Source organism: Toxotes jaculatrix, chromosome 5 (assembly GCF_017976425.1).
Source record: "Toxotes jaculatrix isolate fToxJac2 chromosome 5, fToxJac2.pri, whole genome shotgun sequence".
NCBI lineage: Eukaryota > Metazoa > Chordata > Actinopteri > Toxotidae > Toxotes > Toxotes jaculatrix.
The window spans coordinates 15,627,923-15,642,569 of NC_054398.1; the positions used below are offsets into that span (position 1 = coordinate 15,627,923).

Sequence of the window (14,647 nt, forward strand, 5' to 3'; positions counted from 1 at the left end):
ACAGTTTTTTTAATCATACATGACTAAGAAAAGTATCAAATCCTCATAGTTTTAGAATCTGGAATCAGATAATATTTAGCATTTTTGCTTGAAAAAAATACCCTGAAAGATGAATCAGTTATCTAAATAGTTACCTCTTAATTTTCTCTTGATGAGCTAATCATTTGTTTGTTTCAGCTCTAATTAACACAATTCATCGATTCCGTCAGTCTAATCATTTAACTGGTTTCTGCACAAGTTGCATTTAATGCTTTCCATTTTGAAAGGCTGTCTGTTGAGTTAACAGAGCCAGGTAATATCATCTTACTTTTGTTCTGCTCATGTATTATTTGTCAGAAAAAGGGTGTAGTTTTGTAATTGTAACAAAAAGCACCTGTTTAAAGATTCATGCCTTGGCACCTTCCTGCTTTTGGTCTGTGTGTCGTCTATTGTCCCACAGAGTGAGCCATTGTTCCCTCCTGGTAAAGCAGGGCTGCGTGCTGGCCCTAGTGTTACAACTACTTAGGGGGCTCTATGGAAGTGAGCAGGATGTGATGGAGCAGACCTGGCTGCTGTGTAATTGGCTGTCATGCATGGCCCGTCTACCGGGCCCCTGATTAGCCATGCTACAGTTGGCTGGGCTTTGATTATGTTAAGCCTGACCCACACAGGCAGCAGCCACAGCTTCACTCTCAAACCTCTGATATGTCATTTAAGTCCACACAGTCACAGCCAACCTCTATCACAACAATTTATAGGCTGATTACGGATTCTAATTTGCCAGATTTTTTTACTTCTAATTAAAGATTCCTCCTCCAGTCTACAGCTCTCCTCTCTGTTTCTGTCTAATTCAATTATTATGATGCATGCAATTAGCATTTGTTGGGCATTGTAGTTCAAATTTGCATATTATATTGAATAATTAAATGAGGACTGATGATTAAATTAAGTGGGTGACAGATGATTTGTCTTTGTACACCCACAGGGGCATTAAAAGCGCAGCCGTGATTGACTAAAATCATTTGCTTGTCGCTAATTTGATGCAAAACCTGTCATTCCTGCAGAACCTGGGTACTGCCAAGAAGAACGTTTAGACAAAAACGCCCTCAAAAAAATCACTTACCTTGCTTTTGGGTTTAAGAATTTAATTTTTTTTTTTTTTTTTTTTAAACACATTTGAGTATAGATTGTCGGGAAACAAGATCCCGCACAACCTCCACACAGAGTTGATCTTTGCCAGTGGTCCAGTTCCTGGAATGCGTCCATTCAGTTCCGCACCAAGATGGATGGCGTTAAGGAGAATATTTAGAGCAGCTTGAGCTTTTCTCAAGCTAATGTAAGCACTGGCAGAACACAAAAGCGGCCCGACCCGTGGCTTGTGCGGTCGTGGAGACTGCTGATTCACTGTCGGCACACCAGCTTTTGTTTATATATACATCTATATGCTCTAGAAATAAGGCTGCTCATAAAAAGCAGAACTTTGAAGCAGCACCATACACAGTGATGTATTCCCTCTGCTCTGGGGGGTGGGGAGGGGGAGGGGGAGGGGGGGGGGGGTGTATGAATAATTCACCTTGTGACACAAAAAGCCATTGGGAGAGTGACATATGTAGGCTTGTGTGTTTTTCAAGTGTCTCTGCTCATGTGGGTCGCTGAGCCATGTAGCCATATGTTTCATTGTGTGTTGGCTGCGTCCGTAGAGACCTTTTCACAAAAAAAAAACTATTTTGTAACTGACATGTAACTGTACTTCCTTTTTCCCTGAAGAGATATGTCCCAGTAATCTCCTTGTTTTTAAATACAGTGATTCATTTATGATTCATCCACAGTGATGATCCGTTGAATCTTTGAGCTGACGGGACTGTAATTTTAAACTGTTGACATGTTAACCCACCTGATTCCCACTTGCTTTTTAGAAAGACACAAGCAATTTGAGTGTGTGGAAGTCTTAAGAAAACTTTGCTTTTTCTTAAGTACATGGAAAATGGCCACACACACGCAAGCAGAGTGAGATACACACGGAAACGGTTATGCTTTCAGGTATTGTTTGAACCTTCTTATAAATGTAATTGGATAGTCCTCCCTCCGCTGGCTTCTGATATTACCTGACTCCTGTGCTTATATTTCGTAAAATGTTTTCTTTATACCAGTAAACATCTCATGAGCTATGGTCATCTCAAGACTGAACATCCCACACACATCTCCAGAGCTCAGCCTTATCTGTGGGGTCATTCCTCTTCTTCCCATTCTCTACGAGGGCGTTTCCTCTGCCCCGCAGGCCCAAGCCAAGCTTTAGGCCTGTAATTCCTGTTAACCTGATGTTGAAACGCTCCCTTCAGCGGTCCATTACTGCCAAGACAACCAAGCCCTCGCTGCCTCCAGGGTAAGTGCAGCTCGTGCAGACCATAGGGAGCCAGTGCCGGGGAATGCACACTCTGTATCACCCAGCAGAGTAAACAGAAGCAGAAAAACGCAGACAGACACACTGCTCTGACTGGCAGGAGAGGGCCTGATTGTTAGCTCGGTAGATGATTTACACTCTGCTTCAAGGGTGAACACAGGTCCAACTGACTCAAAGTGAGGCTGAGGACATTTTTATCCCTGCAGACCTTTCAGTGAGGAGTTTCCATTTGTCTGTAACACTGTCGTCAGGTTAGTTTCAGAGCAGAATTATCTGCAGTGCGATCTGGGATGGAACGACAGTGTCAGCTTATAGAGATAAATATAGAGTTATTACGGTTTATTGTGTAAACAACCAGTCTTTATTGGGTTTTAAGACAACTGACAATTACCTTTAAAAGTCAAGTTGGAGTGTCTTTGTCAATGTCTGCTTCACCGGCATCCAGTTGTCCACAGGCTATTTACACATGTCCTGTGCACCTCTCAATAAGCCATTGTAAATGTTGTAAAGAAACACTAAACAGTTATTTGACTAACTTTGCTTTGCGGCGTCTGCTGTGCTGCTCGTCTTATCAGTAAGGCGGTTCCACTGTGATGGATCTGGTTTGTATTGTGGATTCGAGTGTCAGATATATGGCCCTGCTCCGATGCTGGCTCTTCCTGAAGTGTTTGGGTTGTCTAGACGCTACAATGAATGGAAATGCCTCTACGCATTCAAGATCGTCACTTTCCTTCTGTGTGACATTAAAAATGTATAATTAGATTCGTGCAGTAATACATTAAGAACATTTTTTGCCTTCTCCAGCAGCGCTGCAGCCTCATGCACACAGGCTAATTATGCTCTTTGAGATTTATTCTTTATTCCATGGCTGGATGATGACTTTTTTTTCCCCCTGTTCTTAAATCTGCTTTAACTTTGGTTTCCGCCTCAACATTGGGTTTTCCCAGGAATTTGTTTGCGTTTCAGAACATTAACTTAACACACTCTTTGTTGTCATTGTGGACAGTGAGGAAGTTATGTAATGGAAGTGTCATAAAACTCTGCACTGTTTGAAAATGCCAGGTCTCTGAACTTAAGAAAGAACAGAGCAGCCAAGACACTTGAGTTTTTACAGGGTCTGCGCTATACACGGGCCAGATGCATGTGTTCAGATGCTTGTTGTTAGTTTTATGATGGCAGGCTTTGAGCTGCAGATACTTCAGCCGGGACGGGAGAAGTAACGCTACAGCATAATCTCTAGTTGGAAACCATTTCGGGCTCTGGTGCTGCTCTTCACCTGGTAGAGGCGTGGAAAGTTGGCAGGGAACTCAGTTTCTTTGTTACCTCCAGACTCTTGCTGCCACCAGGCTTTGTTTTATGGCCTTCTGCGTCAGGCACTTGAGGGTGGACAATTTGTTTAGGCAGCTGAAGATGGAACTGTGCGTAGTGGAGGATTATGAGATCGCTGGGTGATTTGTGGGTTGGATCTCCTCAGAGCCCCGGCTCAAACATCCAACACTTGCTATGGTGTTAAATTATGATACCTAAACCATAAATGTCCTGGATTAAAACACAAGAACGAATAGATTCTTTCGCTTTTGCAGAATCATGATTTTGGCTCTGTAATGAATTCAGCCGCATAAATTTATGACCCCCTCTTTGCCAGTTCGTCTTTGGGCGGTGTTGCAACTGACAAGATAAATACGATATCATAGGATTTAGTGGAAAGTAGCATGAAAATGCTAAAACTAAATGCACTGAAAATAAGCAGCTCTACTTTGAAAACAACCAGAGCTTGCTTTTTTTCCCCCCTTCCTTCAGTGGATGAATTTGTGTCCAGCGAGTCCCACATTCCTTTGTGAAAAACACTTATTGAATCAGTGAAACTGTGGGGATTTTGTTCTTCCACTGTTACGCACACATATTCACAACACGGTTTTCATCTTTGTAATGTACTCAAGACTATTCTTTAATTCAGTCTTGCTCTTAGTACTATGCACCAGAGCAGAAATTATTCACCTGTTCTCTAAGCTTCAAAAATTAGCACTTACATCTTAGGGCTGACAAATGCGGCGCTCTTCACATTTTTAAGTATTTGTCATGTATTACAGTTCAGTTTGTTTGACCCGTCCATATGGATTCTTTAAACAGATGATGATAGGAAATGGCGCTGTTTTGTGTCCCCTTTGAACGCCGCTGTAGAGGGCAGCTCTGAGAAGCTTCACCTTGAACTGATAAAAGCCAAGAATTATCGCTTTGTTTATCCTGCTGCTAAAACTTGGAGTGCACTATCAAAGGAGAAGCCAGTGGAAGAGTATTAGAGAGTGTATTTTTAAAATCTTGTAAACCTTGTGAATTTATGTCACCATGACTTGGGGACCTCACCTTGCCCTTCTGGTTTCCATTGACGTTGAGCCCCCCCCCCGGTCTCATAGTCTGTACCTGCAAAGCAGCGTTTTGGTATTTTTTTTTTTTTTTCTGACCTCCCCCTGGCTCTCAGAGGGCTGCTTGGTCCTCGGTCCTCCAAGGCTCAAGGGAGGTGACCAGAGCATTAGGCCGGGGACCCCTTCCTTTGCAGCAGTCCCCTTTCTAATCAAATGAGCCTGGGAGTGATTTGGTTTTAATACTGGTGGCCCGGATGTGATGGTGTGTGATTGACGGGCTGTGATGGAGAGCAGGATGTCGGCAGGGTGAAAATACCATTAATGGTATTGCTCATTTCTTAAAGTGGGGGGTGGCCACACTGTTGGTGGAGGTTTGCTCACCCTGCCTTTCACCCGCCACCCCACCCCGTCGAACCCCCTGTTGCACTATGAACGCCCTCTCAACCTGGGCTTCACTCCTGCACTGATTCTGTGCTTTGAGAGTCATTTAAAGAGCACAACGCAAAACTTGAAAGTGAAGTTTTAACCGCTGATAATGACATCAGTTCCCATTTCTCATTTCCCTCTTATGTTACAGCAGCTCTGCTATTGCTGTTGGTACAAAGGAAGAACAAAACATCCCATCATTGTGTTTTATAGCCTGTAATTGTGTGGTGGGAGGCTGTGCCCCCCAGGTCTCCTCCTAATGGCTTTTTGTGTGTTGTTTTAGTGGCAGATTTACATGTGGGAGGGGCGCAGGCCCGTGATTTACAACTAGCAGTGCCACTGACTGGCCGCCTGACTGGCTTAGTGACTGACTGGCCCTGCTCCCTGTGTGTTCCAGGTGATAGTGCAGTCTGGCCGCCAGCCCAGCGTGCTGCAGAAACTGTGTCAGCTGCCCTTCCAGTACTTCAGCCACCCGCGCCTCATCAGAGTGCTCTTCCCCTCCCTCATCTCGGCCTGCTACAACAACTCTCAGAACAAGGTCATCCTGCAGCAGGAGATGAGCTGTGTGCTACTGGCTACGTTCATTCAGGTAAATGTGGGACATTGGTCACACATACAGTATATGAATTTACATGCTGTGTATTATTACATTCTTACATACTATAAACAATTCAGTTATTCAAGACCAAAAAATTTGGGACTGTTGCAACCCCCCCCCCCCCCCCCCCCCCCAAAAAAAAAATTTAAAAGAGGTGTGACTCTTTTTTGAGGCCAGTGTTAAAAATGTTTTAAAAATATATATTCAAAATCAAAAATAATAAAAACCCTCCTCTTTGGCCTTGAGATGTCTATGCCTGCCTCTAAATAAATTTCCGTCACATCAGAAGGGAACTTCTCTGCGCCGGCTGATGAACAATAGCTCATCTGGGCCCCGGTGAATCTGTAACAGGCAGCTTTTTACAAAGATAAATGGCTTCCTTCACAGTGGATTTACCTGCCACTGGTGCAACTCCCAGTAAACAGCTTGTCTCCTTCATCTTCCTCTAACAACACGCCCCTCACCACTCTGCAAGCACCACTGTTTAGACACCGATTAACTTCCATTCAAAGGGAGACAAGCTATTGTCACTTCTTTCAAACAAAGCAATAATGCATGGCGTCTTGCCCCGCTGCCCTCATTGTTGAGTTAACCTCCAGAGCATTCCTCGCAGTGAAACACTGTGAGCCAGGCTGGTTTGATATCACTGTACTGAAAACATTTAGTTTAATTGGTAAAGCACAAGTAGATCAAACTGTAATGGCAGCTTAAAATTTTTCTTCATATTTTAGGTTTTGTTGTGTGTGTGTGTGTGTGTGTGTGTGTGTGTGTGTGTGTGTGTGTGTGTGTGTGTGTGTGTGTGTGTGTGTGTGTGTGTTTTTTCTTTGTTATTTTGAAATTGTACACACACACACACACACACACACACACACACACACACACACAGAGAGAGAACACTACTAGAACTTGCAATATACTGTTACTCTAGACATTACTTCTCCTTATTAATTCCCCCTAGGACTGTGCTGCAAATGAGAAAGAATCAGACAACAAAACAAAACAAGCAGGTAAGTTACTCTGATAAATGTATCAAACGCGTAACAAAAAGTTGGAAAGATTTTATACATTTTCTATTTTTAATTCTATAAAGATATTTAAATGGTTTATAAATGGTGTCACGTCCTGTGAAAACAGCTACTTATGACGTGGCAGGACACCACATTTTAGGCTTGTTTTGGTGAAATTCAGATAATAATGTAGATGTTCTTTTCTGTCTGCGCGAAGTTTCCCAGCTGTTGGATTTCTGCGAGTTGTCCAACCGCTTTCCAAGAGATCAGTGGGACTCAGCGCTGCAGTTTTTTCTCAAGAAGCAGGAGGAGTGATGGAGCTGCCCACTGTCCCCAGATTGGATAAGCACAATATAAACACTATAAAAGAGACTGAGCGGTGGAGATGTTTTTTGTTTGTCTATTTGTTTGTTTTCTTTTCCCTGACTTAAAGTCTACACACGAGTAAGTTATAAGTTCTTCAGACTGTGTCAAATGTAAAGATTGTGTAGCCTTATCCTGTGTTGATGCATCCGTTTTGATTTCTTAGAAATCAGATTGATGTTTATGAGGAATTTGCACAAAATGTCTTGTTTTGTACACCGCAGGTAGAACACACGCACAACTATTCCATTTAATGTCCCAAAAAAAGCCATGTGTTTCTCTGTGTTTCTGTTGTAGATAGAAATGGACCCGTTTTCAGAGCAGTGACAAGTTAAGTCTGACACATTTACTTATACTGTAACAAATAATTTGCCAAACATTTTCATCCATACTGTTTGTGTTAATTTATTGCGTTTGTCTCATTTTTGAATGTGAATGACCAGAATGTTATCTCTAGTCTACATTATGCCAGTGATGAGTTACATGACCTGCCTTGATTGCAAATGTTTTCAGTAATATTTTTCAAGTTCATGTCTTTTTTTTTTTCATTTTTCTGTCTCTCTGTTAAAGAGGCACTTAAAATTAATATAATTTATTGAGTTATTTACCTTTATCATATAAAATAAAAATACTTACGGTTATTTATTGTTGTTCTTCAGTTTTATTCTGTGCAAAACAAACACATTTAAAGTAATATCACTTAAGGAGCATCAACACATCTACTCATGTTTAGCTTTGTGGTGAGACATGTTAATTTGGTCTATGGCTTGATGGATTTCTATAAACTGTAGAAAACAAATGCCGTTATTGAATTTCAAACCGGTGTAAATTGTACATTTGAACACAATCTGACACCCTGAAGGGAGCCGTGGTTTTCACATGTCACAAAAATAATTATAATAACTTTTCAATCTACTTTTGGACACCACTAATGTATCTAGCTGCCTTTAACGAAGCAATTTCCCTGTGTACCTGCCCTGCCCTGATCGCTGGAGGTTTATTGATTGGTGTATAGTCTATATTCAAAATATAGTGATAAATATCCACTAGTACAGAATCATTGTTGCCTCTAGTTCTGTACATGTGACAGTTAACTTGCACATTTAGAAACCAGCGAAAATATCCTGCAATGTTTGTATTTATTTTAAGCTTTACAGTGATTTATAGTGATTTCCTCTAGAGGCTTTAATGATTATTAGACTGCACTGTCTAGTATATTTCTAATTAACATTTTCTTCTGAACTATCTTGTTGCTACTCTTGTATCTCTTGTCCCACCCCCCCTTTTAAAGATTTAGTGTATCAGCGTGTCTTAGAGACTTAACAGGATTTTGATTTCAATGAGACTCCGTTTCCTTCACTGATAAAAGCCGATCCTCCCCAACAAATTGTTGAGGTGTAGGGTGTCAGTCCCGGCTTGACCTGTGTGCTCTCTTGTCCAGCGGCTATTTGCCATGCGGGATTCCTACTGGAATGAAAATAAACTCGAGACACGCCAGGATGCGTCCGCGGGCTGAGAGTCCCCTCAGCGCTGCGCGGCTGCACGTTTTGTTGTGGGTCCATTCAGTGTATCCTTTGCAGGTGATGCCAGATGCAGATAAGGGGGCCGCCGCTGCCTGTCCCCTGTCTAGACTTGTAACCGAGGGCCTCGGCTCGGTATGGCACTCCGACGTTTGTTTAGGTAAGACCATATTCATCGTTTCTTCACTATAACGGGAATATAACACTGTGCACAATAATATATTATGATTATAATCCCATTCTACTGCATTTGTAGGTCATAATAATGATATTAAAAATCGAATTAAACAGGCCTGAGCCTACAGTGCCTGATTCAGTGACCTATGACCCACGGGCCAAACGGTTACTGATATCTTGTCAACCACCAGTCGCTGATCCAGTTGGCTCAGAAACGGAGCAGGTCTAAATTAGGGCACCCAAAAATCTGGGCAACTGAACACTTGCTACCACTTGAATTTTAAATATCTGTTTGCTCAAACACGCGTCTCTGTGTGTTAATTTATTTGGGTTTTAATAAATGATCCTCAATGAAAGTGTGAATAGTGGTAGGGAGCTCCTCCACCTCTGTAACCTCCACTCAAAACAGTGTCAAACATTATGAGCAGCAGATGCGTTTCCGTTTTACCTTAACACTGATTTATTTTTTTTTCCCGGCTATTATTAAAATTCCTCTGAAAGTTTACGGAACAAATGGATTTTGCATGCAATAATCAGTTAGAACTATGATTTTTTTATTGATAAGATCGGCTATGTCTGTCCTCGTAATAAATAGTAATAACTTATTTTCTGGAGAAGAGCGCGAACAGTGCGCATCTCTCTCATCTGTTTCATTAATTTACAAGAGTCGATATTGAAACTTAGAAATCATGCACATCTACACAGTTTGTATTTTCCTGATAAACATACTGGGAAGTGTTACAGTTCAGACGTCCAGTACAGGCTGACGTTGTTTGAAACATATTCCCCTCGATATCTGTCCAGTTCGGGCATTGGCATCATGTTTGAAGGTGAGGTGTCCCATAAAAGAGAAGCCCCTAGAGCATAATGTCCCTCAGCAGCTGTGTGTCCTGCCGAAGTGTCCTTGAGCAAGACAGACGTAAAGGGTACAGTCACACCTCCAATCCTCCAGTCGGGGAGGGGGGCCGCTGAATGTATCCTCGAACATAATCCATCCTGGTCCTTTATGCGTTTTCTTTTCTTTTTTTTTCTTGATTGAAAGTTACTGAGGTCTTCGCGGCTCTCTGACCTCCTCACGTGTCCACAGGACTCGGCACCATACTGTTCGGTGTGTCCGGTAACTGCGACGACAGAGAGGTCACATCGCTGCCCGAGGAGTTGCCCAGAGAGCCGGACTCAGAGAAAGACACCTGCCGGAAGAAACAGAGGGAGTCAGATCAACAGGAAAATATGATTTACCACAGATTAATTTGTGTTTTTTACTTTCTTAAAAAAAAAAAAAAAAAACAGCACTTCTCTCTCTCTATTGGAGCCACACTTCTCGCGAACCCCCAACTTAATCAACATGTTAGTGAATGTGCTTATGACCAGGGTCAGGCTGTAAATTCAGTTTTGTAATTTCATTCATTTTTTCCCAGTGTATCAGACCTATCTATTAAAAACATGTGAAAACATATCACTTTATCAGTCTTGTAAATCACCCCGAGACCCCATCAGCAGATCATGTGACTGCACGGGGGGGGTAACAGGACTGAGAAACCTTTTGGCACCAGAAACAGCTTGTTTGCACTTAAGCCTTTTGAAAATAAAAGGCTGCCACATCATCCGAGCAGGACTATACATTAGAACTTGGGGATCAGTCTGACAGATTAGTTAAGTTATTTATTTATTTTAATTTAACCACCGTCATCATCACCGTTAAAGTCTTGATTATACCATCAGCTTAATCTGTGTATAGGAATTATTTTTCATTATAAATGCATCTTAAAGATTCTCTCTCTCTCTCTCTGATTGTTATCATAGCAGTCTCTTTACATTATTTTTAAAATAATTTATTTTTTGATATGATCAAATGTAATCCTACCAGTTGTTGGAAGGCCGGCTGGTCCAGGTCGCTCTGCAGGGCGAAGTCGCTGAGGGTTTTCCAGGGTGGCTGGTAGGTTTGCACCTCCACAGGATTCCCCTGCACGGTGTTGTCGTGCCGGATAGGACTCCCTGCCACCAGAGGTGTGCCTGTCAGGCCCTGCAGATTCTACGGGAGGAACGAAAAACACTCTTATATTGGCACTTGATGTGGAAGTTAAAGTGTGTTTAATTCCAGGGTCAATAATGCAATGATAAATTTAAAAAAAAAAAAAAACAGAACATTATCAAGACATTTTTTCTGTTATTGTGAGGAGAACCAGCAGCCAAATTTGTGAGGCAACAAACCAAACACTGCGGAAAAACACTGAATTTTTATGATGATTGACTAACCACTAATCTGTAAACATGCATATTAAACTTTTATAAGCTATGAGTCCGTGAACAACAGAAATCTCTTTCTGCAATAGTTCGATAAAAGTGGGCTTAATTCGGTTAATAATAATTCGATTGAATAATTCAATTTACGATTATTTTCATATTTGTCAAAACCATACCATTTACATATTTAGAAAGAAAGTGAAAGAGAAGAAATTAAAAAAAGGAAGTAGTGGTGTTAGGAAGACTCACGGGTTTTTTTTTTTACTGTTTCTTTAAAGATTTGTGGAAAATATTAATTCATCTTCTTTTTTACTCACACTGTGCTTTTAAATATCAGACTAAGTCTGAATCATTTCACTTCGCCATGTTTTTTTTTCTCTGGCAGTATTTCCATTTAATTATTTCTTTTTCTTATAGAGAAAATGTGTGGCATTAACACTGCATGAACATTATGTGATTACCTGGTTTTTCACACAAACTGTTGCTCAGTTTTTCATATTTTTTAATGAATGGAGGAATGAAGTTTTACGAGAGTAAATAATCAGGTGTTGCACAAGTCGATTTGGACTTGTAAACACTGTAAATTATTTTATCATGAAAACAGAGTGAACTCACGGTTTTATCGCTGTGTTGCTGCTGCTGAAGCTGCTTCATCAGGATGGACTTCTTCTTGTCTTTGCAGCGCTTGTTCTGGAACCAGACGCGAATGACCCTGGGGCTGAGGCCGGTCATCTCCACCAGCTGCTCCTTCATCAGAGCGTCCGGCCTCGGGTTGGCGTTGTAGCAGGTCCGCAGGGTGTGGAGCTGCTTCTCGTTCAGCACCGTCCGGACTCGGGTGGTCTTCTCGGACTGCTTGTGAACGTGGTTCCGGTGATGAGGAGGGTGCCGGACGGAAACCGGGTCTGAGAAGTAGGAAAAATTCAATAACTTGCTTAAAGTTTATAAATTAACTTGTTCTGTATTAATAGACATTAAATAAATAAGTAGATATTTAACAAGAAATTATGGTAAACTTAACTGAAGACATTAAAGAAACAAATAATCTATGGATTTACAGTTAACACAGTGTGCACTTTATTAAAAATATTTTATGCTTTAGAAATAGAAATACCAAAATATTATTATTAGACTATTGTTGAGTCACTGCGTTCACATAGTGCCAGAAAAACTCTATAAGCTATATATAAACTACGCTATACTTCTTCGACACACTGTAAATGTAGTTCTGTTACAGAATAAAACAGAGTGAAATATATTTACATGACTGATTCTGTTTGCCTCAAAATAATTTTCAGAGTGGGCCTCTCTATTTTTAATACAAAGTCTAAATATTATTATTGCAAGAAAGAGAAACAGGCCTGTCAATGCAATAATAATAATAATAATAATAATAATAATAATAATAATAATAACAACAACAACAACAACAACAACAACAACAACAACAACAACAACAATAATAATAATAATAATAATAATAATAATAATAATAATAATAATACCAGGGATATTTTAGAAGCAATGATCCAGTTTGTACCTGAGATGTGCAGCGGTCTGGTGTGAATGTTCCCCGGGCTGAGCGGGCTCCCTGCAGAGGCCCGCTCCACCAGCAAACCGTGATCAGCCCGGCACAGCAGCTCTTCGTCCCGCAGGGAGAACTCGTCCCCCGGCAAGAGGTGTCGACTGCACACCGAGCACCGAAAACACTCCATATGATACACATTGTCCCGGGCTCTCATCACCAGGTCGCTGCTGCAGAAGCCCATGTTACACTTTGCACATTTGATGCCAAATAACCTGAAAGGGAGCGCAAAGATGTGTCGGTCCCATGCCTTTTTTCTCCCCTGAATGATCCCCCACTTGACTTAAACGAAATTTAGGCTGAGCTGCAGTTTATGTTCCAATCAAAAGAAGCACAAAAAGCTGTGAGCTGATATAATGATCACAGGAGAAGACTTAAAAACAGGATGCCTGCAACGTAAATGATGATTCAGGTCGCGCACTTTCATCATGGAAATGTTATTCTATCTTATCTCGGTTGCTCCCTAAATCCACCACTTTCTTTTCAACACAGGGCCTGTAAAATATACGAAAGTAAAAAGAAAAAAATAAATGAAATTGAAACTGAATATAGTTGGACTCCTACCTTGCATAGTCTCTTTTACAGTAAGTCTTTCCGTCTCGGACGAAGCAAGTGCAGGTCTCGTCCAGGTACTGGCTGCACTCTGCACACTTGAGGCAGGCTGCATGCCACTCCAGGTCCGGGGCGACTCTCAGGATGTACTGGTCGTGTATCTGACTTCCACAGCCCACACACATTGCGATTCCCGACTTCTCTGTGTGATGGGGGAATGCATTAATGCAACACTGTGTGCGCTCTTTTAATCCCCGTGACATCCCTGTTAAACCCCCCTTTCACCTTAACGAGAGAAACTGTTGTGCGCGTATAACAACAAACATGTTGGGTCTTCTCAGGAAATTTACTGAATTATTATGAGGCCATAAGAGCTAAAACATCTCCAAGTCGCCCACATAACTTTAAACGCATGAGAAATACAAATGCAGTATAAGATTATATAAGGACATTAAATGAATATTACAGTGGTTTGAGGTGAGGTGACAAGGCTGCTGATCATGCCATGGTTGCAGCTTTCTATGTTATTCTACAAACTTCGAAATGCATGCGAGCGATTTATCATCAAATTCAAGAGACTACACGCTGGTGAGGAAATAAAGGAAATACTGAAAACTCGCAATAAAACCCCCAGAATGATAATGTGGGAGTAGAAGGAGGAGCAGCTTACTTTTTGAATGATCCCCCATATCATCCAAGAAAGAAGTATTGAGCAGGATATCCACCATACAGGAGAAATAGCCCAGTACAAGTCCGACAGATGGAGGAGAGGAGCGACAAAGGAGACCGTCCCGTCCCTGGCTGGATGATAAACTTGTATTCCTCCACCGAGAGGTGGAGAGAAAACAAAGATCCTCGACCAGTGACGTCTGTAAACCTGGACCTCTCTGCGTCCGGGGAGAGGGTGCCATGCAAATCTCCTCCTGGACCCTTGCTCTTGCTTTTTTCTATTGGCTTCTTGGACTGGCTGTGAGAGTTGCTGTGGCTTCCCCCCCACAACGCTGCCTGACCATCTCTATTTCCAAAGTGAAAGCATTTTTTTCTGTTAACTTGCTTCACAGTAATTTGTGCTTATTGTTTGACATCAAACATGAGCTTAGATTCTATATTATTATTATTACTATTATTTCCTTTGGAGTCACATTCCCTTAATATTTATCTTGGGGCTCATACTACAATTCTTTTTATTTTAATTTAAAAATATAGTTTTTTAAAAATTATTATTTTGTGGTCAGTGTGTTGTCATTATCCTAGATTACTATGATATTGTGTTTGTTGTAGTTTTGCAGATGTTTTTCAAGTAAATCCACAAAAATGCTGAAAATGTTATTTTGAAAAATTAAGAACACTGTTTAGCATTTTTATTAGTTCAATAAATGATTATGATAATGCTGGTGATTATTATAACTATCATTGTTGTGTTGTTATTGTTATT

At 41.2% G+C, this 14,647-nt stretch overlaps 2 protein-coding genes across 4 annotated transcripts in view; one reads left to right on the forward strand and one right to left on the reverse strand.

Moving 5' to 3' along the window:
* scaper (S-phase cyclin A-associated protein in the ER) overlaps positions 1-7,943 on the forward strand; it is a 58,109-nt gene extending 50,166 nt beyond the window's left edge. For 2 of the 3 annotated variants that reach the window (XM_041039027.1, XM_041039028.1), the window contains exons 29-31: positions 5,567-5,758; positions 6,726-6,774; positions 6,992-7,943. In XM_041039027.1, coding sequence (XP_040894961.1) covers positions 5,567-5,758; positions 6,726-6,774; positions 6,992-7,089 — 339 coding nt within the window. In that variant the 3' untranslated portion in view covers positions 7,090-7,943. The remainder of the gene's footprint in view (positions 1-5,566; positions 5,759-6,725; positions 6,775-6,991) is intronic. The other variant, XM_041039029.1, reaches the window with a different exon arrangement.
* A 1,464-nt stretch (positions 7,944-9,407) lies between these two features.
* Positions 9,408-14,196, reverse strand: isl2a (ISL LIM homeobox 2a). The gene is made up of 6 exons (XM_041038620.1): positions 13,883-14,196; positions 13,225-13,414; positions 12,616-12,875; positions 11,694-11,980; positions 10,699-10,866; positions 9,408-10,024 (listed from the first exon to the last, which is right to left on the reverse strand). Exons 1-6 carry the CDS (start codon positions 14,121-14,123, stop codon positions 9,908-9,910), a joined length of 1,263 nt encoding a protein of 420 aa, XP_040894554.1. The 5' UTR covers positions 14,124-14,196; the 3' UTR covers positions 9,408-9,907.
* Positions 14,197-14,647: the final 451 nt, after the last annotated feature.